This window comes from Crocuta crocuta, unplaced genomic scaffold (assembly GCF_008692635.1).
Source record: "Crocuta crocuta isolate KB4526 unplaced genomic scaffold, BGI_CrCroc_1.0 scaffold246, whole genome shotgun sequence".
In the NCBI taxonomy this organism is placed as follows: Eukaryota; Metazoa; Chordata; class Mammalia; order Carnivora; family Hyaenidae; genus Crocuta; species Crocuta crocuta.
The window spans coordinates 2,202,302-2,228,668 of NW_027531902.1; the positions used below are offsets into that span (position 1 = coordinate 2,202,302).

The following is a 26,367-nucleotide window of genomic DNA, read 5'->3' on the forward strand; positions in this document are numbered from 1 at the left end:
AGGAAAAGGATAGCCAAAAATAGAAAGGCACACATAGTGACCTTTTTGAGAGATTAAATGCTCTGAAAGATCATCAATAAAGAAGGATTAATTGTATTTTTCAACATATGTTAATGTATTTCATTAGATGTGTGTAGAACAAAAAATTTATCAGTCTTTGTTTTTTTGTTTGAGAGAGAGAGTGAGAGAGCGAGCAGGGGAGGGTCAGAGAGAGAGGGGACTCAGAATCTGAAGCAGGCTCCAGGCTCCGAGCTAGCTGTCAGCACAGAGTCTGACACGGGGCTCGAACCTACGAACTGTGAGATCATGACCTGAGCCGAAGTCAGAGGCTTACCCGATTGAGCCACCCAGGTGCCCCTACATAGTGTCTTATTCAAATAATAAAAAAGGGGTGCCATTTGCTTTTTACAGTTTATCTTAGAAATCAAAGGTATGTAAATTTATTTCCCATAGTCTGTCAATATATCTTCTTTCCAAGTCCTACCCCTTCTGAAATAACAGCCAAATATAATTTAATCATCTTTAAGAGATAATAAAGGAGGAACAATAAATTTTAAATCCATTAGTAGGGCTTAGGATTCAGACAGTTCCAACTCCGGTCCTCACTTGGCAGTAATAATAAAAAGATTGGTCATAAAATCTGTTTCTAAAAAAAACTTAGGTGGGTGCCTCGGTGTGTCAGTTGTTTGAGCGTCCAACTCTTGATTTTCACTCAGGTCATGATCCAGGGGTCATGGGCTTGAGCTGTGTGTCTGGCTCTGCACCGAGTGTGGAGCCTGCTTAACATTCTCTCCCCTCTCTCTCTCTCTCTCTCCCCCACCCCCATTCTCTCCCTCAACAAACAAAACAAAAAACTTTCTTTTTTTTTTTTAATGTTTTTTTTTATTTATTTCTAGGAGAGAGAGAGAGGCAGCAGGAGCAGGGGAGGGTCAGCGAGAGAGTCACAGACTCTGAAACAGGCTCCAGGCTCCGAGCTGGCAGTCAGCACAGAGCCCGACGCAGGGCTCGAACCCACGAACCGCGAGATCATGACCTGAGCGAAAGTCGGACGCTTAACCGACTAAGCCACCCGGGCGCCCCCAAAAAACTTTCTTAAGAAACAAATCAAAACAAAAAAAAAAATCAAACAAACAAGTCAAGAACAGAAGTGAGACATACAGTTGGGCTGGAGGGAGAGCAGTTTATTCATTTTTAGGACTGAAAGAGAGAAACTTGATAATAGAGTCTGTGGTGGCTGATTTAGAAAGCACAGTTTAGAAAGTCTTAATTTATGTCTTTAAAAGTAATAAAAAGACTTATTTTATCAAATTGAAACTGAATTCATAGCCCTTTCAGCGTATTTTGACTTGAACTCTAAATTCAATTGTAGTGTTGACCAGTTTTTGAGAACGGGTGTTACAGTACAAAGAGCATGGACTGCTGAAGCAGGCTGACCTAGATCAGAAACCCTGTCATGTCGCTTGTCAGCTTTGGGACCTTGCCCAAATAATTTAATCTCCCTGGGTCAGTTTTCTTACGCATAAAGCAGGAATGCTTATTTCTCACACAGTGTTGTTGTAAACTTAAATAAGTAAATATCTAACATGCTTGGTATTGTTAAACCCTCAATAAACTTTTGCCAGCTGAATTAATAAACAAATTAGTGACATTTAATGTCAAAGTAGACTTTGGACTCCAAAGATAACCTTTTCCTGGTTTTGTATTGGTTTTAGGATTAAATACATTTATTTTTATTTAGTTCTTTTGGGGTAGGGTGCCAAAACCTGGAATAAATGATTTTTAAAGAGAGCCAATAAAAAAGAATCCAAAAATCCAGTCGATGCTTTTTTTTCTTTCCTTTCCTTGTGTTTTGTTTTGTTTTTGGCTTACCCAACAGAAATGTATTTTCTCACAGTTCTGGAACACACAGGTCACGTTGTGGGCAGCTTTGGTTTCTCCTGAGGGCTCTCTCCTCCGCCTGTAGATGGACATCTGCTGCCTGTCTTTAGCTGGTCTTCCCTAAGTGCCTATGTTCTAATTCCTTTTCTTAGAAGAACACCACTCACCTTGAATTAGGTGCCAAGCTAATGACTTCATTTTAACTTAATTATTTCTTTAACCTTATCTCCAAATAGTCACATTCTGAGGTACTGGGGATTAGGACCGCACTATGTGAATCTTGAGGGGATTAAATTCAGCCTCTAATACCCCTCTACCCTACAACCCTGTTTTAGCAATGACCTTTTCCCCCTTAAAGACCTAAGTAGATGATTCTACTTAGTTTTAGGGGTGGTCAAATAATTAACTGTTATATTTTAATTATTAAAAACAAGTCTACTAAATAAGCACACAGTGAATACTATCACTTTAATCGGCCCTTCGGGACTCCGTGGGCCTGAGGCAGGCATGCACATGGTCAGAGCCCAGTCCGAGGGACTTGCTAGGATTGGTATGCGGGGGGTGGGGGAAAACTTTGCAGTCGTGTGGGGAAGGAACGCGGGACAGCTGATGGCCCATTCGAATGCCGACAGCCAAACGCATGTCTGGGCTTTTTCCTCCGACATCTTGGGGGCGACCAGGTGACGTCAGTGTCCCTGATCACTAGTGAGCCGACGCTGGTGCAGGACTTCAGTTTACACAGTGCTTTCACAGGCTTTGCGTCTTTTAAGCCTCCCGTCCCCGGGGTGAGGTTGGTGGAATTAGTAAGCGGTCAATTGTTTAGTCTGTCCACATCCGAGGAGGAAAATGGGCCCCCCGCACGGGAGTGTGACTCGCTCCTGGGACAGTTAACTCCGCGACACCCGGTAGACCCGGCAGCCCCAGCTCGGCCTCCTCCGCCCCTCTGGACGCGGGCGCAGTGGCAGAGCTCTTCCTGCGAAGAAGCTGCGGACACTCCAGGCGGCTGCGTCAGTGCGTCCGGCAGCGACAGGACCTCGCACAGCCTTACGTCACTGTGTGCGACGGCGCCTGCGCGGGACACCATGCTGTCAGCCGGGCGGCGAGGTCCAGCCCTTCTATGGCTGCGGCGGCTGCGGAGGTGGCCGGGGCTCGCGACCTTCTCGTTCCTGCGCGGCCTTGGGCGAGGGCCCTTGGAAACAGCCCGGTCACTGTGTTGCGAATCCTCTCCTAGAGACGCGCGAGATGGAGAGGGACGGCGCGACGCGGCACGGAGGAAAGCCCCCGGCGCAGAGTCGCCTCCATCTCTCCCTCCGCGCGTCCGAGGCACTGGGACCAGATGTCTTTCGTCGCTGGAAAGCCTCAGATTGCCGACGCCACGAGAGGAGTCACCCCCTCAAGAGCGCGAGGACTCGAGCGGAGACCCAGGCCAGCCTGGTCCCGCCCACCGGGGAGCCGGGGGTCCCCTGCCGCCCTCCCTGGCCCCGTCCGTGACCGAGGTAGAAGAGCTTCCTGGCTCCTCTTACTGGTCAGCTTCCAGAGAGGGGCCCTTTCGCGCTGGGGAGCTGATCTTAGCCGAGACTGGGAAGAGAGAAACACAATTTAAAAAATTATTCAGGTTGAGTAACGCCGGACACTTAAACAGTACCTGGGGGACAGTCCCGTTCAGCGAGATTGTGGGGAAGTTTCCCGGCCAGATACTGAGGAGTTCTTACGGTAAACACTTCATGCTGAGGAGGCCGGCATTGGAAGACTATGTATTACTGATGAAAAGAGGGCCTGCCATCACATATCCTAAGGTAATGCGGTGCGAATTAGGTGCGTACTGGTTCCAGAAAGAACAAAACTGATGCAGAACTACAGTCCTGATTCATGTACTTAAAGCACATCTCAGGTGCGCCTGGGTGGCCCAGTCGGCTCAGGTCGCGGTCTCACAGTTCGTGGGTTCGAGCCTATCATCGGAGCCTAGAGCCTGCTTCGGCTTCTGTGTGTGTCTCTCCTCTCTCTCTGTCCCGTCCCTGCTCATGCCTTGTCTCTGTCTCCGCTTCTCTCTCTCTCTCTCTCTCTCTCAAAAATAAACGTTAAGAAACACATCTCAGAACATTTAAATTGTTTTCAGACTTTACAAAAAATAATAAAATGAAACAAATGCATATGAATTTTACATATCTTATGATTGCTAATTTTAGGAGGAAGGAGCCACCTTTTAACTGGGAGTGTCAGTTCTCTTCATCTGCAAAGTGAAAAGAGTATTGACTTACTGTACAGAGTAATGGGGACTAACTAGGCACTAATAAGTGCTTATACTTGTTTCCCATAACCATTAAGTTTGCAAGTTCAGGACTCAAGAGAATGTTCAACTCTTAGTAGCATTATGGAGATATTTTAATCATTTAATAAGGCATGCTACTAGGGGTATATTTTATCAATAATAGACATTACTATGCTTTTCTCTTTAGGGAAAATGTTTTGTATTAAAACAGGTAACATTAAGCACTAGACATGAAAGATATTCTTTGTAAATAAATTAACTTCCTCAGGTTCCTTGCTACAGGCTTATAATAATCATCTATTGCTAGTGGTTTATTTCAGTTCTTAATCACAGTCATAGTCCTTGAGTAGAGGATTCCTTTGTAATTGTAACAACTCCTGTCCCCAAGTGACAAGTCATTCATCATTTATTCAGCAAATGCCTATCTTGTATGTTCAGGGCACTGTTGTAGAGGAAGTATGGTGATGAGCCATGGTCCTTGCTCTCAACCTAGACCTTAAGTCCTAGAGTGGGTGACACCTCACAAGTAAATGAAAGAATAGAATTGCAGAGAGTGCAAAGTGCCACGAAGACAAGTGGATTAACAGAGACAAGTAGAATAACATTGACATGCTGGGTGACCCTGGGGGAGGAGAATACTTTAGGTCAGATAGTTAGAAAAGGTTTCAAAGGAGATACATTTGATAAGAAACCTAATTAGGGAAAAGCCAGCTAGGCAAAAATCTAGGTGCCCCATGTTCTGGCAAAGGGAAGAGTAATGCAGAGATCCCGTGAGTGAGTTAGGGGCGGGAGAGAGCGGTAGGAGAGGTGGTTAGTCTATGTGTTTTGAGGACCATTGGAATGTTCTAAGTAGGAATCCAATTTATGTTTTAAAAAGTCTACCTAGGGACTAAGAAAACCTTTTAGAAGCTTTAGGCCAGTGGGGTATCATAAACTCTTGATGGAAACTGTTTTTTTTTCCTTACTTTTTCTTTGCCCTTTTGACTGTTCCAACCTAGCCATAAAAAGACTTGTGTAATTTCATCTCGCTTCCCCACATCTTTTTCCTCCCCATGAGACAAAACTGTGAGAGTGTACTTTTATTTTATAAAGGTATAAAGGTAAATCTTTAGCGTACTTTTTCCCTTTCTATTTGTCACTGATAAAGTTACAGTGTTCCATCCTAAGAAGGAATGTAATGTTACTTATTTTAGAGAGACACAGAGTGTGAGTGGGTGAGGGGCAGAAAGAGAGGGAGACACAGAATCTGAGGCAGGCTCCAGGCTCTGAGCTGTCAGCACAGAGCCCATATTGGGGCTCGAACTCACGAACTGTGAAATCATGACCTGAGCTGACTGAGCTGAAGTTGGAGGCTTAACCAACTAAGCCTCCCAGGCGTCCCCCTAAGGAGGAATTTAAATACTAGATTTGCTAGGTGTAGACTTCTTTATTTCCCAAGTGGGGCTGCAGGAAATTTGACCTCAACCTTTACACCTTTGAAATGCTTATTAAGGGAGTACCTCAATTGACTTGAAAGCTGGTCTCCGTGTTAGAATTACATAGTTTTGCCTTAATAGTAAAAGTAGGTCTGTGGGAATAAATTTAATAAGCTTCCTAATGGATACTTATGAAATGTCAGCATTTCACATTGGTCAGTATGGAACACTAGGTTTGCAGTAGAAAGATAGATGGAAACACTCCCCAGATTTTTAAGTTAATCATTTATGCTAATACGCATGATTGTTACACTTATAGAAGAAAAATGAGGAGTAGAAATCATTGCAACTTAATGAACCGTAAAGTGCAGTCCACTGATTAAAACTTTAGTCTGAGGATTAGATTTATATTACTGAATTAATCAGGAAAAAGATTGGAATTCATGTTGAGAAAAAAGTCTGAAAGCGTTGTCGTTACTTGAAGTTCTAAAATGTACAGAAAACTTGATAGTAAATGATAGCTCATAAGTTTGGAGGACTCTCCCAATCGCTTTAAATCACTTTTGGAACAAGGCAGGGATATGACTAAATGCTAATGTTCCACCCAAATTTTGAACTGAAATTGCTAGATGTATGTAGTGAAATCCAATCTAGAAAACTCATCTCATTGAGACCATGTAACCTGAATGGCAAGAAGCAAAAGCTGAAGTGTGCTCAAGTTTTTTATTTTATACTGGTGGGTTCTTTATCTTTGTGAATGATCCAAGGAAATAGAACTGCCTTCTGCAGGACATGAAACTACCGGAGCTGCCTGCCACTTCTGTGTGAAGTTGTGCTCCCTCCCCACCGGGTGCCTGGCGGTAAAGAGGATATGTATGTCTGAAAGATTCAGCATTCGTGAATGAAACTTTTGGACTAAATGTCTTAGAAATTATGTGTCTGTGAATCATTTGGTCTTAGCTTTAGTCCTACATTTCAGAAAATACATTTTGATGTACCCCAATGTTCATAGCAGCACTCTCAACAATAGCCAAAACATGGAAAGAGCCTAAGTGTCCATCCACAGACGAATGGATCAAGAAGATGTGGTTTATCTATATGATGGAATACTCCATGGCAATGAGAAACAATGAAATCTGGCCATGTGTAGCAACATGGATGGACCTTGAGGGTGTTATGCTGAGCGAAATAAGTCAGGCAGAGAAGGACAGATACCATATGTTTGCACGTATAGGAGGATTAGGAGGAACTTAACGGAGGACTGTAGGGGAGAAGAAGGGGAAAAATAGTGGGGGAAAGGGAGGGAGGCAAACCATGAGAGACTCTTGAATGCTGAGAACAAACTGAGGACTGATGGGTATGGGGGAGAGGGAAAGGGGGGTGATGGGCATGGAGGAGGGCACTTGTGGGGAGAAGGCACTTGTCCTTCTCTGCCTGACTTATTTCGCTCAGCATAACACCCTCAAGGTCCATCCATGTTGCTACACGTGGCCAGATTTCATTCTTTCTCATTGCCGTGGAGTATTCCATTGTATAGATAAACCACATCTTGATCATTCGTCCGTTGATGGACACTTAGGCTCTTTCCATGTTTTGGCTATTGTTGAGAGTGCTGCTATGAACCTGTGGGGAAATTATTTAACCTCTTTGATTTGTATTTGTAATGGGGATGATGATACTTCCCTCATATTATCATCCTGATCAAACAAGATTAAAAAAAGCACTTTGCATTTTTAAACCTGGCACACGGTAAAGTTTCAATAAAGCCCTTATTACTATCATCCATGATATTCCTGTTAACAACTCTTCAATTCTAGTGTTCATGAAATGGGTCCACCTGTCTATTACTGGTATCCTAACGCTCAGTGAGAAGTTCATTTCATGCAGAGATTATGTAATAAATTCCTAACTGGTCTTCCACTTCTGATTTTTCTTTGGTATATCGTGAATTCCCCTATCAGATTAATCTTCATAAAATGCCATTTCTTTCTTGTTTTAAAATATTTTTTTTATTTCTGAGAGAGAGAGAGACAGTATGAGCAGGGGAGGGGAGGAGAGAGAGGGAGATACAGAATCTGAAGCAGGCTCAGGCTCTGACCTGTCTGTCAGCACAGAGCCCGACGCGGGGCTCCAACCCACAAACCGTGAGATCATGACCTGAGCTGAAGTCGAACGCTTAACCAACTGAGCCACCCAGGCGCCCCTAAAATGGCATTTCTATTACCTCCGTTACATGCCCCAATTACTGACTGACCAGGTAAAGTTCAAATGCTTTAGCTTGGCATTTGGTTCTCTCCTTAGCTCATTTTCTGAGATGGGTAAACTGTTTATTCTACCTCTGTTTTGTTTTAATTCTGGTCCTACTTCATGATTGTTTCCTTAAATTCTCTACATCTTTAAGCAAGGGCCTTCTGCTGATTTCTCTGTTCTTTGAACTCCTATTGTTACTTAATGTCTGTAACTTTGGTGTTATGCTAAAATGCTGCTTTATTTGCTAACTGATTCTTGAATCTCTTATTTTATCAAGTAAAATATAAGCTCTTGGTAGGCTGGACCAGAGTTTAGTCCTTTTTTTCCACACCTTTCTTCTCCAAGTCCAACACAGTGTTTGATAAGAGTCCGTGCTTAGTACATATTTATTGGTCACTGAGTCACCTATACTGTGTTTCAATCACAGGATATGAATATGATACTGTTGATGATGGATATCCACCCAGGTGATACTGTTTTGGAAGCTGGCTCGGGCTCTGGTGGAATGAGCTTATTTTTATCCAAAGCAGGTGAGAGTTGGGATAAATGAGCTGGGTTTAGATGGGCAAAGAAAACATACGATCTTTCCTAATAACAGAAAGTTAAATAGATAAAGATGTTTTAGAAAATATTCACATAACTTTGTGATATAGAGCATTCTCCTTGAAACTAAATGCAAGCAACTATTTTTCTTTCCACTTTGTATGTTTATTCTAGTCACTCTCTCTCTGACCCTCTCTCCATTTTCTGTGCTTTCTCTTGCTCCCTCCATGTGTTTTAAGACTTCTTTTTTTAAACTAAACTTTTTATTAGGACATAAGGTAGCCATAGTACACAGATCATAAGTGTGTAGACCTCAAACCATTTTTAATATAGTGACCACATCAAGTACTTACCACCTAGATGGAGACAGGGAATGTTGCTGCATCACAGAAACTTCCTCATGTCTCCTCTTGGTCATAATCACCCCTCCCCGAAAGTAACCACCTGCCTTTTATCATCATTGATTAGTTTTGCCTGTTTTGATTTTTGATTTTATTTTTTATTAAATTTTAAAAATGTTTTATTTGTTTTTGAGATTGAGACAGAGTACGAGCAGGGTAGGGGCAGAAAGAGAGGGAGACCAGGCTCCAGGCTCTGAGCTGTCAGCACAGAGCCCTGTGCGGGGCTTGAAACCACAAACCACAAAATCATGACCTGAGACATAGTCAGACACTTAACTGACTGAGCCACCCAGGTGACCCAGGTAGATATGTTTCTAAAACATTCGCATTATTCTTTCTTAGTGCATTCTTTTTTAACTAATAAACTTTGTTAGAGCTGTTGAAGGTGTATATGGGTAGATTTTATAAAAAATCCAGATAGAAATATACTGAATTAAACCTTTTGTTCTTTGACCTAATGCCATCACATACAAACATAATCCAGTTTAACCTAGGTCAGGAAATTCATTCTGGCCTCCTCAAATCTTTTATTGGATTCTTTTTGGTACATAGTTAAAAGCAGTAATTTCTTCACAGTGACTGATTCCTAAAGGCAGTTGATAGAGTGAATTTATAAAAAATTTGTGAGAGAGGAATGCCCATATTTCTAACATCTATAGTACCAGAAGAGTGTCATGACATGAATAATCCCAAATTGTGAGTGATCAAATTATTGCTATTTACCTTGGGGATGGATTTTTTTCTCCATAATTTTCTTTCCCAAATGTTTAGCTTATGCTATTGATAACATTAGATTTTAGCCTTTGAGAACATGATGCATTGCAGCTGGAGTTACATTTCAAAAGACATCCTTGAATTTAAACTTTTCATTAGAGGGGTGCCTGGGTGGCTCAGACTGTTGAGTGTCCAACTTCAGCTCAGGTCATGATCTCACAGTTTGTGGATTCAAGCCTTGCTTTAGGCTCTGTGCTGACAGCTCAGAGACTAGATCCTGTGTGTCCCTTCCTCTCTCTGCTCCTCCCCCATGCATTTTCTCTCTCTCTCTCTCTCAAAAATAAACATTAAAATAATTTTTTTAATTTAAACTTTTCATTCATAAACTACAGACTGATCTGGGGCTGCTTCCAAATGATATCAAATCACCTTAAACAGAGGTGGGTAGAAAATTAATTTCCATTAATTAAAATACATATTAGTCTTCTGCAGAAACTCCACTATTACTATGGTAAACAATTTAAAAGTTTTTCAGACACACACAAAAAATACAAATATCTTTTAATATATGAAAGGTTGGGGCACCTGGGTGGCTCAATGGGTTACGCGTCCAACTCTTAGTTTTGGTTCAGGTCTTGATCTCAAAGTTTGTGAGTTTGAGCCCTGCATTGGGCTCTGTGCTGACAGTGTGGAGCCTGCTTGGGATTCTGTCTCGCTGTCTCTCTGCCCCTCCCCTGCTCACTCTTGAAATCTCTTTCTCTTAAAAATAAACATTAAAAAAAAAACTTGTACTAAAAAATAAATAAATAAAAGGCCTAACTTCATCCATAACAAAAGAAATGTAAATTACAACTTCAATGATAAACTATATTCAGTTTTTAGATTGACACATATGAAAAGTTTGAAAACTCTCTGTTGGAGAAAGTATGGAGAAATAAGCACTCTACTACATTGTTAGTAGAATATAAATTGGTATCATTTTTCTGGAGGATAATTTGGTAATAATTTTTCAAAATAAAAAAATTCACATACCTCTTGAGCTAGCATTTTCATTTTTAGGACTTTGTCATCTCATGGATACAAAGATTTAGGGAAAATAATTTTCACTGCAATATTGTTTGTTACAGTGTAGGACTCGAAACAAGCGAAATGTTCATCAGTAGGTGACTAGTTAAATAAACCGTGGCATAGCCATACAGTGGAGCATAGTAGCACTTAAAAAGAATGTAGTAGATCATTAATCACTGAAATATCATTGGTAAGTAAGAAGGTTAGTATGGGACAGTATGTATAATACATGTATGTTTTAAGGTGTGTTAAAAACAGGGAGAGACACTTTGCACACTGGTATAGGTACCAACTATTTTGCAAAGAGTAAATAACTGGTAACTGAAAAGGAAGATTGATTAAGGACCTGGGGTGCGATAGAGTTTTGTATTACTCATATTACACCATGCACTGTTTGTGTTATTTTTTTTCACATCAGTGTAATACCTTTGCAAAATAATGAAAAAAATTTTTCAATGTTTTTATTTATTTCTGAGAAAGAGAGAGAGAGACAGTGTGAGCAGGGGAGTGTCAGAGAGAGAGGGAGACACAGAATCTGAAACAGGCTCCAGGCTTTGAGCTAGCCGTCAGCACAGAGCCCGATGCGGGGCTCGAACCCACAAACCGTGAAATCATGACCCGAGCCGAAGTCGGACGCTCAACCGACTGAGCCACTCAGGCGCCCCTGCAAAGTAATTTTTATAACCTTTTATGAACTGAGAAATACAATGAAAAATCATAAGTTATTTTTTTTAATCAAGTGGGATCACAAGGACGAGTCCTAAGTTTTGAAATACGAAAAGACCACCATGAATTGGCTAAGAAGAATTATAAAAACTGGTGTGATTCATGGAAAATAAGTCATGTAGAAGAGTGGCCAGACAATGTGAATTTTATTCATAAGGATATTTCAGGAGCAACTGAAGACATAAAGACTTTAACATTTGATGCGGTAAGTTTTCTCAAGTGGGTGCTATGATGTTACCTAGTACTGACTACAAAGAAACCCAGCATCACACTGCTTTTAGATGGAAGGCTCTTCCTTCATTATTTGCCCATTTCTATCTGTAGGAGGAATGTTGTCCTTTAATATCATGGTAGGATTTAGAGCAGAGAGACATACTGAATCAGGTGTCAAGGTTGTTAATAAATGTAGGGTAATAACCAAACTAAATACGAAAAGGAGTAGATGAATATCATGAACTTCACTTCCAGGATAAAGGAATAATTTGGAAGCAGCATTGGAAGCATATTGGTCTTAGTGCCTGACTTCATGTTGTGAGATTTTAGGGGAATAAATAGCCCCCATTTGTGAGAGAACAGCGAAGAGGAATCTTTAGACAGTTAATGTCAGGATGTAGACAAGTGCTCAATACAGATGTTGAGGACAGAGGCATTTATTATGAACACAGTGCCAGGAAGTGGAGTGGATGGATTTGTAAGGAGGAGGAGCAGTGGGAGGTTCAGTTAGAGGAGAAGCAGCAGAAGATTATGAAGATAAAAGGATAGTTGATGACAGAGTGGTATTTTAGGCTGTGACCAGTGATGGTAGAGATATGGCACATGGAGGTATTAGTTGGCCTCAGAGTTTCAGAATTCTTCATTTATTAAAAATTTTTTAATGTTTATTTTTGAGAGAGAGAAAGCAGGGGGAGGGGCAGAGTGAGAGGGGGACCTAGAATCTGAGGCAGGCTCCAGGCTTTCAACTGTCAGCAAAGAGCCCAACTCAGGGCTTAAACTCACAAACTATGAGATCATGACCTGAGCCGAAGTCAGATACTCAACCAACTGAGCCACCCAGGCGCCCCTCAGAATTCTAATAAGTTAGCTTATCCTTGATGATTCCATTATCATTTCGTAGCTTGACACTACAGACTGAGGTCTAGGTAAGGAGTCTTCTTTGCTTTTCTTAATCGGCTTTTGGAAAGTGGGATTACTTTAGGGCATTTATGAGGGAACTGGGTGAAAAACGAGGAGATTTTTATCAGGACTGGTTCCTATCTCTAACATTCTTAAGGTCTATAGTTTTGGTGACACAGATCCTGGACACATGCTTTTTTTAATGTTTTTTATTTATGTTTTTGAGAGAGACAGAGCACAAGTGGGGAAGGAGCAGAGAGAGAGGGAGACACAGACTCTAGGCCGAGCTGTCAGCACAGAGCCCAATGTGGGGCTCAAACTCATGAACTGTGAGATCATGACCTGAGCTGTAGTCAGACACTTAACCAACAGAGCCACCCAGGTGCCCCACACAGCTTTTTTTCTGTATCCTTGTTTGGTTTGCATATTACAGCTCAGTAAGCCCCCCCACCAAAAAAAAAAAAAAAAAAAAAAAATTTTTTCTCCAAGTGTTTCACANCACAGATATCTGGGAGGTTAATTGGTCATCAGAAGTTTGCTTGGTGATCATTGAGACACAACAAAGGATTTTAGTGATATCATTGAAGCTTTGTAGAAACCTGCTGAACCATCCTTGATCTAAAAGAAAGAATATTCCTTACTAGATTTATTCAGCGGACTCTTGAGCATAGTGCCAGAAATTATCAGTGTGAGGAATATAGGAGAAACCATACTCCTGCCATCCAGAACGATGCTAAACTGGACAAAAAAGGTGTAAAATCACCAAGAGAACAAAAGGAGAAAAAATAGCGAATAAAATTATTTTTGACAAATTTTTAAAAGCCTAACTAACCACCAGAAGAGGAATGCACTAAAAATAGTATTATTTAACATAGTGAAATAAATGTACTATATCTACATCAGTAAATATCAAAGACGTGATGATTAGTGAAAAAAGCATTACAAAAAACATGTATATATGTGTATATGTAAAATTTAAAACTACGTAAAACAGTACTATGTATTGTTTGTAGCTATATACATATGTTGTAAAAGTATAAAATTATTTGGGAACATTACCAACTTCAGGACAATGATATTCTCTGAGGAGAGAAAGGGAATGGGGAAGAGGGAACTAAGTTTTGGAGTCCACTCAGCCTGGTTCACTCTTGGGCTCCCATAACAGCCAAGATGACCTTGGGTTAGTTACTTAAATCTTTCTAACTCTCAGTACCCTCACATATTAAACAGGAATGATAACAGTATTTCATATTTCTTAGAATTGTTGAGGATTAAATAAGATACTTCATAGAAAGTGCATAGAACAGTGCGTTGTGTATAGTAAGCATTAAAGAAATATTAGCTTCTATTTTCATCATTATTATTTTTCTCCTTTTCCTCGCCTGTTTAAATTCTACTTTTCCTTCAAAGTTTAGATCAAAAAAAAAAAAAAAGTTTAGATCAAAGGTCACCTTCTTCACTGGAATATACCTTACTCATCTAACTGGGGGATTATCATCTTTCTCTGAATTATTGAACCACTGTTTCTTGATACAACAAACATTTATTAAAGACCTGCTTTGTGCAATGTACAATGCTAAGACAAAATAAGGTATACATTTAAAGGAGCTTCCAGTCTAGCAGACAGACATAGAATTACTGGAAAGACTCAAAAATGTGGAACACCATAACTGTAGAAATTAGGTATCATGAGATGAAGCTGCAAATGTAGTCATCAGGGGCTAGATAATGAAGTACACCTATATATATATCAAGCTAGGGCATATGGAGATTATCTTATAGACAATGGGAACAACTGATGAGTTCTTTTCTTTTTTTAAGTTTATCTTGGGGGAGGGGAGTGGAGGGCCAGAAAGAGACGGAAAAGGAGAGAGAATCCCGAGCAGGCTCTGAGCTGTCAGCACAGAGCCTGATGTGGGGCTCAGGAACCATGAGATCATGACCTGAGCTAAAATTGAATCAGACACTTAATTAACTGAGCCACCCAGGTGCCCCACTACTGATGAGTTCTTAAGTTGGGGAGCAGAATGTTGAGATTCCTATTTTAGAGTAATTCTTTTTTTTTTTTTTTTAAATTCCAGTGCAGTTAACATACATTGATTTGTTTCAGGTGTACAATATAGTGATTCAGCAATCCCATGTATTAGTACTCATCAAGATAAGTGTTCTCTTCCATTTTAGGGGCACCTGGGTGGCTCAGTTAAGCGTCTACGACTTCGGCTCAGGTCATGATCTCACGGTTTGTGGGTTCGAGCCCCGTGTCAGGCTTTGTGCTGACAGCTCAGAGCCTGGAGCCTGTCTTCAGATTCTGTGATTCCCTCTCTGACCCTCCCCTGCTCGCGCTGTCTCTCTCTCTCTCTCTCTTAGAAATAAAACATTAAAAATTTTTTTAAAAGTGTTCTCTTCCATTTTAGAGTAATTGTGGTGGAAGGATGGAAGCTGTGAGTCTATGTAGAAAGCTACTGTAATGTTTCAGCAAGACACAGTGAGGTCCTGATCTAAGGCATTGGCACTAGGATGGCTTTGATAAATACTTCAGAGGTAGATTTGTGGGGCTTGATAATTTCAATCCAAACAGAAGCAGCAAACCCCACAGATTCTCAAAAGAGAGTGCAAGGCAAAGAAAATGGTAATTCCACCAAGTTTCTGGTTTGCGTGACTGCTTGGAAATGTTAACTGAGATTAAAGTGAATATTCAAGAGGATTGGCAGGTTTCTTGGTTATCCGATTTTTGGTCCTTGTCAATAACATAGACAAACTACAGCCAAAGAAGCCCATTTGATGTTATCATGTTGACCCTTGTATTCAGTCATTAGGATCTTTCCTTGGAATCCAATAGGGATTTCAAACTCCTGTCCATACCTGAATTCTTATTTCTGCCAAGCCTGCTCCTCCCATAGTCTTCATCATTTTCCTCATTAGAAAATGATATCTCTGTTCTTTCAATGACTTAGGCTGAAAACACTGGATTCATCCTGATTCCTCTTTGTCTCACATCCCACAACCAATCCTAATTCTCATTGGCTCTACCTTTTCAAAATGTATACTACTTCTCATCACATATAATGCTGTTCACTATTGCAAGTCATCCTCATCCTTCCTTGCCATCTCCCAGTCTTTTCTATGTATAGATTTAGTAAATCAGAATGGACTTAATGCCACTGATTTGTGCACTTAGAATTCATCTTTTACCATTTCTCCCTTTTGTCTCCACTGCAGCGACAGTGCCCTTCTCAGATTCACCAAGTATCCTATAGCCTCAGAGCATTTATATTTGCTGTTCTTTCCATCTGGAGCATACTTCCTCCCTAAATTTCCACAGGGTAAGCTTTAAGCTTAGTCATTTTCTTCAGGTCTCTTCACTGACCAGCCTATGTATAAAATAGCATTTCCTTTCCTTGTACTCTCTCTTCCTCTTATTCTGCATTATAATTCTCTAGTTCTTCATGTCACTTATCCTCCTCTGATTTACATATTTATTGGATTTTTGTTTAATATCTATTGCTTTATTAGCATATATGTTCCCTTGAAACAAAGTAGACTATAAGCTCCTATTATATCCTTAATACTACTTAGCAAAATGCTTGGCACATGGAAGGTACTCAATAAATATTTGGTGAATGAATAATGAATGATGAACCATTAATACCATTAAAAAAAACAAATAATGGAATAATGTCTAATTTAGTAAATATGTTGTTGTACCAACTACTCTTAGCATCCAGAGTTATCCATCAGTGAAAGCCACTTTATTTTCTATTTTGAGCACATTTATTTTTAAGTGAATTTTTAAAAAATTTCTTTTATTCATTGTATTCATTTGACATCTGTTGTGAGTTATAGCCTTGGATTCTTCAATTGAATGAAAAATAAAGATATGAGGGACATGATTCTTACATTTTAGAATCTCTAAAATTGATACTTATAACTTTCCTGTTGAACATAAAAATACATATTTGAGATCATGTGAATTTCTATTGCCAAAAGCTGAATTAAAGTATTGAATGAAACTTTATAAAGTATGTATTTGTATATGTATGTGTATATGAAATATAGCTCAAGAAAGATTCCTGTATTATCAGTATTGCCAAGTGCAAGACATGCCATGGTTTTCATGTAGTCAAGTACTATGACAAATTGTGTAATAGTAAATATGCTTTTGGTGGGGGCAGCAAAATGATAGTTAATAGTACTATATTTAAAAAAATGAAAACTTTAAATGGGTAATCACTTTCCAAAGTGTATCATTTTACCACAGTAAGGAAAGAAAAGCTGTGCTTTGTTTAAACAAAACTCAGTCTGATTTGCTTTCCCCTCAACAGGTTGCTTTGGATATGTTGAATCCTCAAGTTGCTTTGCCTGTTTTATACCCAAATCTTAAACAGGGCGGTATATGTGCTGTATATCTAGCAAAGTGAGTAATGTGGCTATTCTTTGTAATGTGATCTAAAAAAATTTTTTAAATATGTATTTATTTTTGAGAGAGAGAGAGACAGAGCATAAGTAGGGGAGGGCAGAGAGAGAGGGAGACACAGACTCTGACGCAGGCTCCAGGCTCCATGTTGTCAGCACAGAGCCCAATGCAGGGCTCAAACTTGTGAACCACGAGGTCATGACCTGCGCTGAAGTTGGGTGCTTAACCAGCTGAAGCACCCAGGTGCCCCTGTAATATGATTTTAAACACACTTTTATTTTGTCTTTAAGTATTTGGTTAAAATGTTCATTTTGTAACTGAATTAGGATTAGGTATATAGGTCATCTCATAAAACTGTTACAAAATGACACATTTCCCAATTAATTTATATTGCTGTTTAAATCATCCTTTACCTAAGTGGCAATATAAGATGTGTATTTCTTCTGACAATTTAGAAGAAAAGTTTTAAAAGTGTATTGTAAACAATAATGTTAAATCATGGTCTCTGCATTTTTTTACTTAGTAGTCTATGAAATTGCTTATTGTGTGCTCTAATTTACATACCTATTTTTCCCCCTTGATTTAACTATAGCATTTGATTTTGGGTTAAGAGATATAGTGAACTTAAAATAAGTATAAAGTTATTATTGTAGTAGAAATTTAAAGTACATTTTTTTCCACTTTTCTAAAAGCATCACACAGGTTATTGAACTTTTAGATGGAATTCGCATCTGTGAACTTGCTCTCTCATGTGAAAAAATAAGTGAAGTTATTGTCAGAGATTGGTTGGTTTGCCTTGCAAAACAGAAAAATGGAACTTTAGCTCAAAAAGTAGAACCTAAAATCAACACAGATTTACAATTACATTCTCAAAAGAAAATTAGCATTGAAGATGAGATGTTTCAAGAGGATGATCAAGGTAAGCTTCAATTTTATTTCATATGTGTTTGCAATAATAAATCGAGAATAGGCTCCTGAGTGTATGGACCAGTAATCATAGAACTATTTCTCAGGGATTTGTTTTTTATCCCTAGAGAAGATGAAATGTAATATTTCTTCTGTTAAATTTAAATCTCTAAGGGACAGAATAATGACTTTTCTTGCCTTTTATATAAAATTCTTGATAACTTTGGAGAACTAAACTTCTTATAATATTCATATTTTACTTGTATCGAGGAGGTTGGCTTATAAAATACTTTTTTGTTTTTGTTTTTGTTTTTGTTTTTTTTTTAAATATTTTTTATTTATTTCTAGGAGAGAGAGAGGGACAGCGTGAGCAGGGGAGGGTCAGAGAGAGAGGGAGTCACAGACTCTGAAATTCGCTCCAGGCTTTGAGCTGGCAGTCAGCACAGAGCCCGACGTGGGGCTCCAACCCACGAACAGTGAGATCATGACCTAAGCAAAAGTCGGATGCTTAACCGACTAAGCCACGCAGACGCCCCTGAAATACTTTAAATATACTAAAGGATGTTTTTAATTTAGATCAGTGATTATTATTGAAGGGAAAGAATAGGAGCTATATTCAAATTGCTAATATTCCAAATAGCAACTTCTGGACACTACTAGAATTCCTTAAAGAACTAAATTTAGGTCCTTGTTGTATGTACCATTATTTAGGCCTTGAACAAGTTTTCAAATATCCATTGATTGATGATGATATATAGGTTTATCCATTTGGTTATAAAACCATATATAAGATTATCATTTAATCCTTTTCAAATTGTTTTTGTAAGATAACTGGCAGAGTAGCTCCAAAACAAATGCTGAAAAAAAATGTCTGAGAGAAAAAACTTAAAGGGACACTAATTTGTATTTTAATAGTCTTGTGAACAAATTATATTTTATGTAGCTTATAATATATATTTTGTTCTACAACAGAAGAATCACATTCAGATTTTCCATATGGATCATTCCCTTATATCGCCAGACCTATACACTGGCAAACTGGTCATACAGGTGAGTGATGTTTTCAGGTCGTATTAAATGGTGTTTTCTTCTAATTATTGTAATGACCTTACTTTTTTTCTCTCCTTAAATTAGCATTTCTTGTCAAGTTGAGGAAGTTTAAACGACAACTTAACTGAGTTCCTCAGATGACAGCAACTGATTTGAAGATGGAAAAGTATCAAAATAGAACTTTATATTGCAAAACACTACTTTCATAGATTGAAAAGTTTAGCTATTACTATGATTTGTATAACTTTTACATATCATTTCAAAAGATAGCAAAAGCTAAAGGAAGATGTGTAACATTTCAAAACTGTTTAAATGTCCCATTTTGATACTTGTCTTGTAGTTTGACATTGTGTAGTTAATGATTCCAAGTTGGTTTAGTTGAGCCATTTCATTCTTCACTTCCTGTAAACCACTCCATAGATTTGTCTTTCTTCATAAAATTAGTTTTCTTTTCTTTGTTTGATTGATGGTCATTGGCTACCAAAATAAAATATGCATTTTAAGATAAAATTATGTATTTGTGTATTTTAAGTACATATTTTAATGGCTTGTCTGCATCTTAAAAAGTAACAAGGAAATCTGTGTTATAGTAAATAATAGGAGGAAAACATAAAAATGATATATCATCTTAAAAATTATAACAAAAGATGTAACAATTCTTGACTCTTCTATCCTTCTCAGAAACATTTTAACTTGTTGAAAGAACATCAGGATTAATTAGGGGTTTATTAGTCATAGGCACCAGTTATTTAGCATTTACTGGTACCCTACATTGTTTTAAGAACTTTATAATATTTTTTCATTTAATATATGTAGCTTATCTTTATCTATATCCTATAGATAAACAAAAACTTAGAGTCATTAGGTTATTGTTTAGATATAGATGTTTTATAGTTTTTAAAGGGTAGTGCCTGGGAGGATAAATGCTGCTATTCCTGGATTTATCCCTTAGGCTAGAGCTATTTAAAATAATAAAGTAGCATCTTACATATTTTTCATTATTTAGAAGATTTTAACATTTCTGCCTTTTTAGACTATAACTAGACATGTTATGTCTAGACCTGAAAATAGGTCATATATTCAGATAGAACTCGGTCCCATGTTGCTGTTTTTGTTGTTGCTGTTGTTTTACCTTACAACTGTGACTTTTCTGAGTTATGTCTATGTTTAACTAGACATTAAATAATCACGCAAATAGAAAATTGTTCTATGCTCCAAAGAAGTACAGAGTACTATAATAGAGGTTTTGCTCTAGCCAAGTAATTACCTATGCAAGTGACAATTGAGCTGAGATCTGAATGGTAAGTACAAGTTAACTATAGCAGGGAAAATGAGAATAAAAAAGGCCCGTGATGCTGGAGTTGGGTGAAAAGAGACCCGAAAAATAAGTAGGGGTCAGGCCATGCAGGATCTTATAGACCTCTTAAGAAGCTTGGCTATCCTAAGAAAAATAGGGTCTCATTGAAAGATTTAGTGGGTGGGTAACATGATTAGATCTGTGTTTTGAAAAAAATCACTTGTTGCATTTGGGGAACTGACTGAATCATATAAGCAGATTAGTCTTCTGATGTGATATTTCTTTATGGTAACTACCTAAATACTCATATACTAATAATGGCTTTATAGTTTTCATAACACTTCCAGATATATATGAGCTCTGAAGTACATTATTAAGTTCTATCATAGAATAGATAGAACTTTTTCTTCTGCCCTTCTGTTTAACCAGTAGTGAAATTCTTCATGTATTGTTTTAAATGCAAGTTCTCATTGTACTACTTGGAGAAGGGGCTGGCTTAAGAGCAAAGAAAAGTTGTGCCTCTATTCCTATTTCATGTAGAATAACTCGTTTCTGTTCAGTACATTGCACTCAATTCAAATATAGATGTTGAACTGAATAAGACGTCTTTAACGGTGTCCATTCTGATATTAAGCTGAATTGAAAACCAAACTACATAAGCAAATAAGCTTTTATTTGTGTGGCTAAAGTCTAGCTTCAGCCCTTTTTCCATGTCTCCATTGAACATTAAGCATGTTTACAATCTTATGGGACAGATGTGTTCTTCTTTTTTATTTATTTATTTTTATCTTTAAAGTAAGCTCTTTACCCATTGTGGGGCTCGAACTCACAACTCTGAGATCTGGAGTTTCATGCTCCATTGATTGAGCCAGCCAGGCGTGCCTACAGATGTGTTAACTTCTTCTAAAGTTAACCTTTCTTAAATTCATGTCTGGCTGTCATCTATCATACTGTAAACTTCTACAGATTTGTGACTGTCTCATTTTTCTTCCTACTATCTTCCAGAGATCCCATCTTTTCCACCCACTAATGGTCAATAAAAATGTGCTGATGTAAGCCTACATTTGATCACCTATTGTTTTTATCTCTTGACTTGGTTGTTCAGTGGAAAATTTAGGCATATAGCTCTTGGACTGTGAGAGACGTGTGAGTTTGAATTCTGTACTTCAGAGGCAGTAGGGAACTCCTGAGGGTTTTCTGGTCTCGTGAAAGGAGATTTTTTTTAAGTTAGTCTGTTAGTAGTGCCTATGAGTATTTGAAGGAAGGAAAAAGCAATTGAATCAGAAACTTCACAGTAACACATGATATACGTTTTGAGGTAAGTGGTTGTAATATACAACTATGAGGTAAGAAAAAGGGGTAGATTTTAAAAATATTGTGAAGGAATAACCTAATAAGCTGGTGAATCGTTGGCTATAGAGAGAGTGAAGCTATATATTTTCAAACTTTTATCTGCTATTCAGAAGCCCTTTCCCTTACTTTGCTGGGCAAAACAGGACTTGGTGCTCAGTTCATAAATTACTTCCTTGCAAAAGCCTTGAACAAGTCTCTCACCCTATAGTCTTTTGTACTCCTAAATGTTGATCATATAATTAACATTGCCCTATTACATCATTAATTTGTAAACCCTGATTATGCCTTCATTAGGTATTAGGATTTTAAACCAGTATGACTAGAACAGTTGTAGTGACTAAACTAAATAAGGATTTTTTCTGGATGAAAAATCACTTGGTTTTAGATTATATAACAGTTGTAGTGTCCCATGGGTGTCTCTGTGATCCAGGAATAAGGTTTGGTATATTGCTTTTTTCCTCTGGCTTCACTCTAAAGTCTGAGGAGTACTCTGCATATTCATATTTCAGAGAGATTAACCTGGGTGTCACAAGGCTTAAAAATGCATAAGGTAAACAGTGTCAGTATAAAAATAGGTCATATATTCAGATAGAACTCGGTCCCACGTTGCTGTTTTTGTTGTTGCTGTTGTTTTACCTTACAACTGTGACTTTTCTGAGTTTGTTTTTTCATCACTAAAAATCAGCAGCTGCTGAGCCAGTAAGAGACTGCCCACTGCTAACATTGTTACCCTTGAATGCCCCCACACCCACTACTTAGCTTACTCCCAGTTAAACCTATTGAGGGAAAATGAATGTATATGTTTCCTGGTCAAGTGTATGTCTGATTAATAATTTCTTTGCATTGCCTACCCCCCTGTCATCCTGAAACAAAAGCTTTTACATTTAACTTTAATATTCTGAATAAAACAGTAAGGAGTAAATACTTGTTCCTTCCTGTATAGGATCTGTATATATCCTAAACCAGGGCTTCAGGACTTTTCCTTCAGGGAAAGGATGGAAGCATAGTTCCATCTCCTTTAAGTCAGGTGCTCCACTTTTCACCCACCATCTGTCAAAGTCGTGCTTTTTTTTTTTTTTTTTTTTTTTTTTAAAAAAAAACAATGAGTTCTAGCATTTCCACCAATCACAAACGGTTCTCTCAATTTCAATAGCTGTTGGAATNGCAGAGCCCCATCCTCCCTGGTTGCACTGTGATTTCCTGTTGAGATATCAAAGCCTAAAATATAGAGTGTTACTACTCTTTTTTAATGTTTATTTGAGAGAGAGACACAGCATAAGTGGGGGAGGGGCAGAGAGAGGAAGACACAGAATCCAAAGCAGGCTCCAGGCTCTCAGCACACAGCCCAACACAGGGCTCCAACCCACGAACTGTGAGATCATGACCTGAGCCAAAGTCGGACCCTCAACCGACTGAGTCAGCCAGGTGCCCCATAGAGTGTTACTACTCTTGATATCTACAGGGACTAGTCTCAGTAAACCATAACTGCTTATGTTCTGCTTTCTATAAATATCTGTTCAAATTGTGGTTGAAATTCTCTCCCAATTCACTCCATACAACCTTTCATTAGGGACTGGTTCTTAATGTTCCACCACTTCCTTTGTCTTTAGTTTGCAAAAAGACTTCTGTGGCAGCTTATTTTCACCACCAAAGGTAAGATTTCATCAAAGGGGGCAGTAGAGCATATTAGTTAAGAATTCAGGCTGTAGTCTAGAGTCAGACAGACCTGGGTTCAAATGTCGCTCCACTTTGGACAAATGATTTAACCTCTCTAAGTCTCAGTTTCCTTATCTGCAAAGTAGAGATAATAGTATTTATCATAGGGTTGGCTGTGAACATTGTAATTATCAATGTAAAATGTTTAACATATTGCCTGGAACATTTTAAACATCTAGTAAATCTTACCTATTACAAGAATCAAAAAGTGTAGGTAAAAGTTGCTGGGATAGAAGGGATGCTTCTATAAAATAAAAGGCAATTTATTTTATAACTTAGCCTATGGTAGGTTCAACTTACCTTAAGATGTGAGTGAACTAATAAAAATTATGCTTGGAGGTGTTGCAAGGGAAGAGACTATACTGTCAAATTTGTTTAGAGATTTACTACGGCCAGGGAATGAAACAATGATTGAGGTGTGGTCTCTGCCCCGAAGAGTCTTAAGAGTTTAGTTTCTCTGTTACTAAAACTTCAGTAGCCACTGTTAATCTCATAAGGATAAAGCAAAAATAAATATGTGATATTCTGAAATAATGGAGGTTTCATTATAGAATTTTGGAAGAACCATAAAAAATCTGTCAGTCCTATCTTAGATGGATGAATACCTAGAAGAAAGGCTTTATAAAAAGTAAAAAGGATCACCACTAGTAGAATATTATTCTGGCTCGGTTTCTTTTCTTTAAATTTTTTAAATGTTTATTTTATTTTTGAGAGAGAGACAGAGCACGACCTGGGGTGGGCAGAGAGAAAGGGAGACACAGAATCTGAAATGGGCTCCAGGCTCTGAGCTGTCAGCACAGAGCCTGACGAGGGGCTCGATCTCACGGACTCCGAGATCATGACCTGAGCAGAAGTGGGATGCCTAACCGACTGGGTCAGGCGCCCCTCTGGCTCAGTTCAAATTGGGAAATACTCTACCTTTATAAACATAATTTGAATGAAAATTATGGTGTGGGTGACTGAAAGTATTTCCAGTTCATATGATTATTTTCTAATTAAGATATCTTCATGCAAAGCCTTTTAAGTACTAACAAAAATGAAATGTGCAAATAGATTATGATACTTATATCATGTCATGATTAAAAATCAGGTTTTCAAAGACTAATGACATCTGGAAATGCTTTATGGTAAGTAAAGAAAAGCAGGCCTAGATAGAGTATGTTTCTATTTTTTTTTTAAATAGTAGAAAAGTGTATAGTATTACAAAGCTATAGTAATCAAAACTATGATTTTCACATAAAACTGACAAATAGAGAAATGGAATGGCATAGAGAACCCAAAAATAAACCCACAAATATATGGTCAATTAATTTATGACAAGAAGTGCCAAGAAGTGGGAAGTCTCTTCAGTAAATGGTGTTGGAAAAGCTGGACAGTCACGTGCAAAAGAAATGAAGACCACTATCTTATACCATACACACAAATCAACTCAAAATAGGTTAAAGACTTGAATATAATGCCTGAAACCGTAAAACTAGAACACAATGGGAGGATATTCATCTTGCCAATGGTTTTTGGATTTGACACCAAAAGCAAAGGTAACAAAGCAAATATAAACAGTGGGATTATATAAAAGTAGAAAGCTTCCGTACAGCAAAGAAAACCAACAAAATGAGAAGGCAACCTTGCAGAATGGGAGAAATATTTGCAAATTATGTATCTAATAAAGGGTTCATATCCAAAATATATAAAGAACTCCTACAACTCACTAGAAAGATATCCAATTAAAAAATGGACAAAGGAAATGAATTGACATTTTTCCAAAGAAGACATACAAATAGCCAAGAGGTACACAAAAAGGTGTTCAACATCAGCAATTGTCAGGGAAATGCAAATCAAAAGCATGATGAGATTTGTGGTTATTAATCAAGCATTTATGTTGTATGTAAAAAAAACCCACAACAAAACCACAGTGATATACACATACACATGCACACATACACACAATGGAATATCATTCAGCCATAAAAAATAAGGAAATCCTGCCCTCTGTGACAACATGGATGACCTTGAGGGCATTACGCTAAGTGAAATACTTTATACAGAAAAATAAAGTACTGTGTGATCTCACATGTGGAATCTAAAAAGAAAACTAAACCAAAAAAGAACTAGATACAGAGAACAGATTGGTGTTTGCCAGAAGCAGGGATGCAGGGTGGGCAAAACTGGTGAAGGTGGTCAAAAGAAACAAACTTCCAGTTATAAGATAAATAAATCCTGGAATACAATGAACGACAGGGTGACTGTAGTTCACAATACTGTGTTGCATGTTTGAAAATTGCTAAGAGAGTATATCTTAAAAAGTTCCCATCACAAAAAAATTATATGTGGTGATGAATGTTAACCTATTGTAATCATTTTGCAATATATCAAATCATTATATTGTACACCTAAAGTTAATACAGCATTTTATGTCAATTATATCTCAATTTTAAAGTGTATAGAAGAAAACCAGTAGTTAATCACTGATAAAGCTGGTGAGATTACAGGTAAATTTATTTTCTTCTTGAAATTCCTTTTGAATAAAACATTTCAGAGAAAATGCTTCACGATCTTCAAATACTTAATACTTTAAAATACTCGAGACTTGTGGCGTGTTAGGTTTCAATTTAACATAAGTCACATTAAAAATCTTTTAGCTTAGGTGACCTATCACAAAAATAGATACTGACACAAGACAAATAGTAACTGAAAAGGAGAAAACTTTCAATGCTAATTTAACTCATAATGTGGTACATAAGTTATTATGTACCCTGCCTACAAGAATTGACTACAGGTCAATAAACGAGATTTCTTAATAACTTGCATAAATCTAATTCTGACATATTACTAAATCATACCTTGAGAATAGCTATAAGCTTCAGAAAGATTGACTACCATGTCCATTGAGAATGAGTTGTGTGATTCCTGAGAATGTTTCTCCATCACCTCCACTGTATCACTGGATGAAGATGATGAAGACAATCCCAGTCTAACATATCTTCCTTTTTTACCACAGAGTGAACAATCTACTGGGGTGGCACTAGGTCCTCGGGGCAGTTGAACTTCATCTCTGTTGTAGTTTCTAACAGCTCCACTGTGAAGCACAGAGCGTTCCCGTTGCCATATATAATGGGTTGGGGCAATAGCCATAACCTACGGTGGAAAGTTTCCTTTTAGAATTTTAATAGATTTGAAAATTTGGTAAAATTAAGTACAAAAATTAAAACTCACAGCTATCTCTATAACTAGATCTAAAAATCTAATTTACTTGA

The 26,367-nt window shown here is 38.1% G+C and overlaps 2 protein-coding genes across 4 annotated transcripts in view; one reads left to right on the forward strand and one right to left on the reverse strand.

Annotated features, from left to right (window-relative positions):
* The first annotated feature begins 2,923 nt into the window (after positions 1–2,923).
* On the forward strand, positions 2,924–19,257 carry TRMT61B (tRNA methyltransferase 61B). The gene is made up of 7 exons (XM_077774178.1): positions 2,924–3,674; positions 8,240–8,342; positions 11,279–11,469; positions 16,700–16,791; positions 17,484–17,710; positions 18,670–18,747; positions 18,832–19,257. The coding sequence occupies exons 1-7, from the start codon at positions 2,961–2,963 to the stop codon at positions 18,873–18,875; spliced, it is 1,449 nt and encodes a 482-aa protein (XP_077630304.1). The 5' UTR covers positions 2,924–2,960; the 3' UTR covers positions 18,876–19,257.
* Positions 19,136–26,367, reverse strand: part of SPDYA (speedy/RINGO cell cycle regulator family member A) — a 34,088-nt gene continuing 26,856 nt past the window's right edge. For 2 of the 3 annotated variants that reach the window (XM_077774179.1, XM_077774181.1), the window contains exons 6-7: positions 25,954–26,248; positions 19,136–19,224 (exon numbers count right to left, since the gene is read on the reverse strand). In XM_077774179.1, the coding sequence (XP_077630305.1) occupies positions 19,136–19,224; positions 25,954–26,248 (384 nt within the window). Of the gene's footprint in view, positions 19,225–23,123; positions 23,189–25,953; positions 26,249–26,367 lie in introns of all 3 variants that reach the window. The other variant, XM_077774180.1, reaches the window with a different exon arrangement.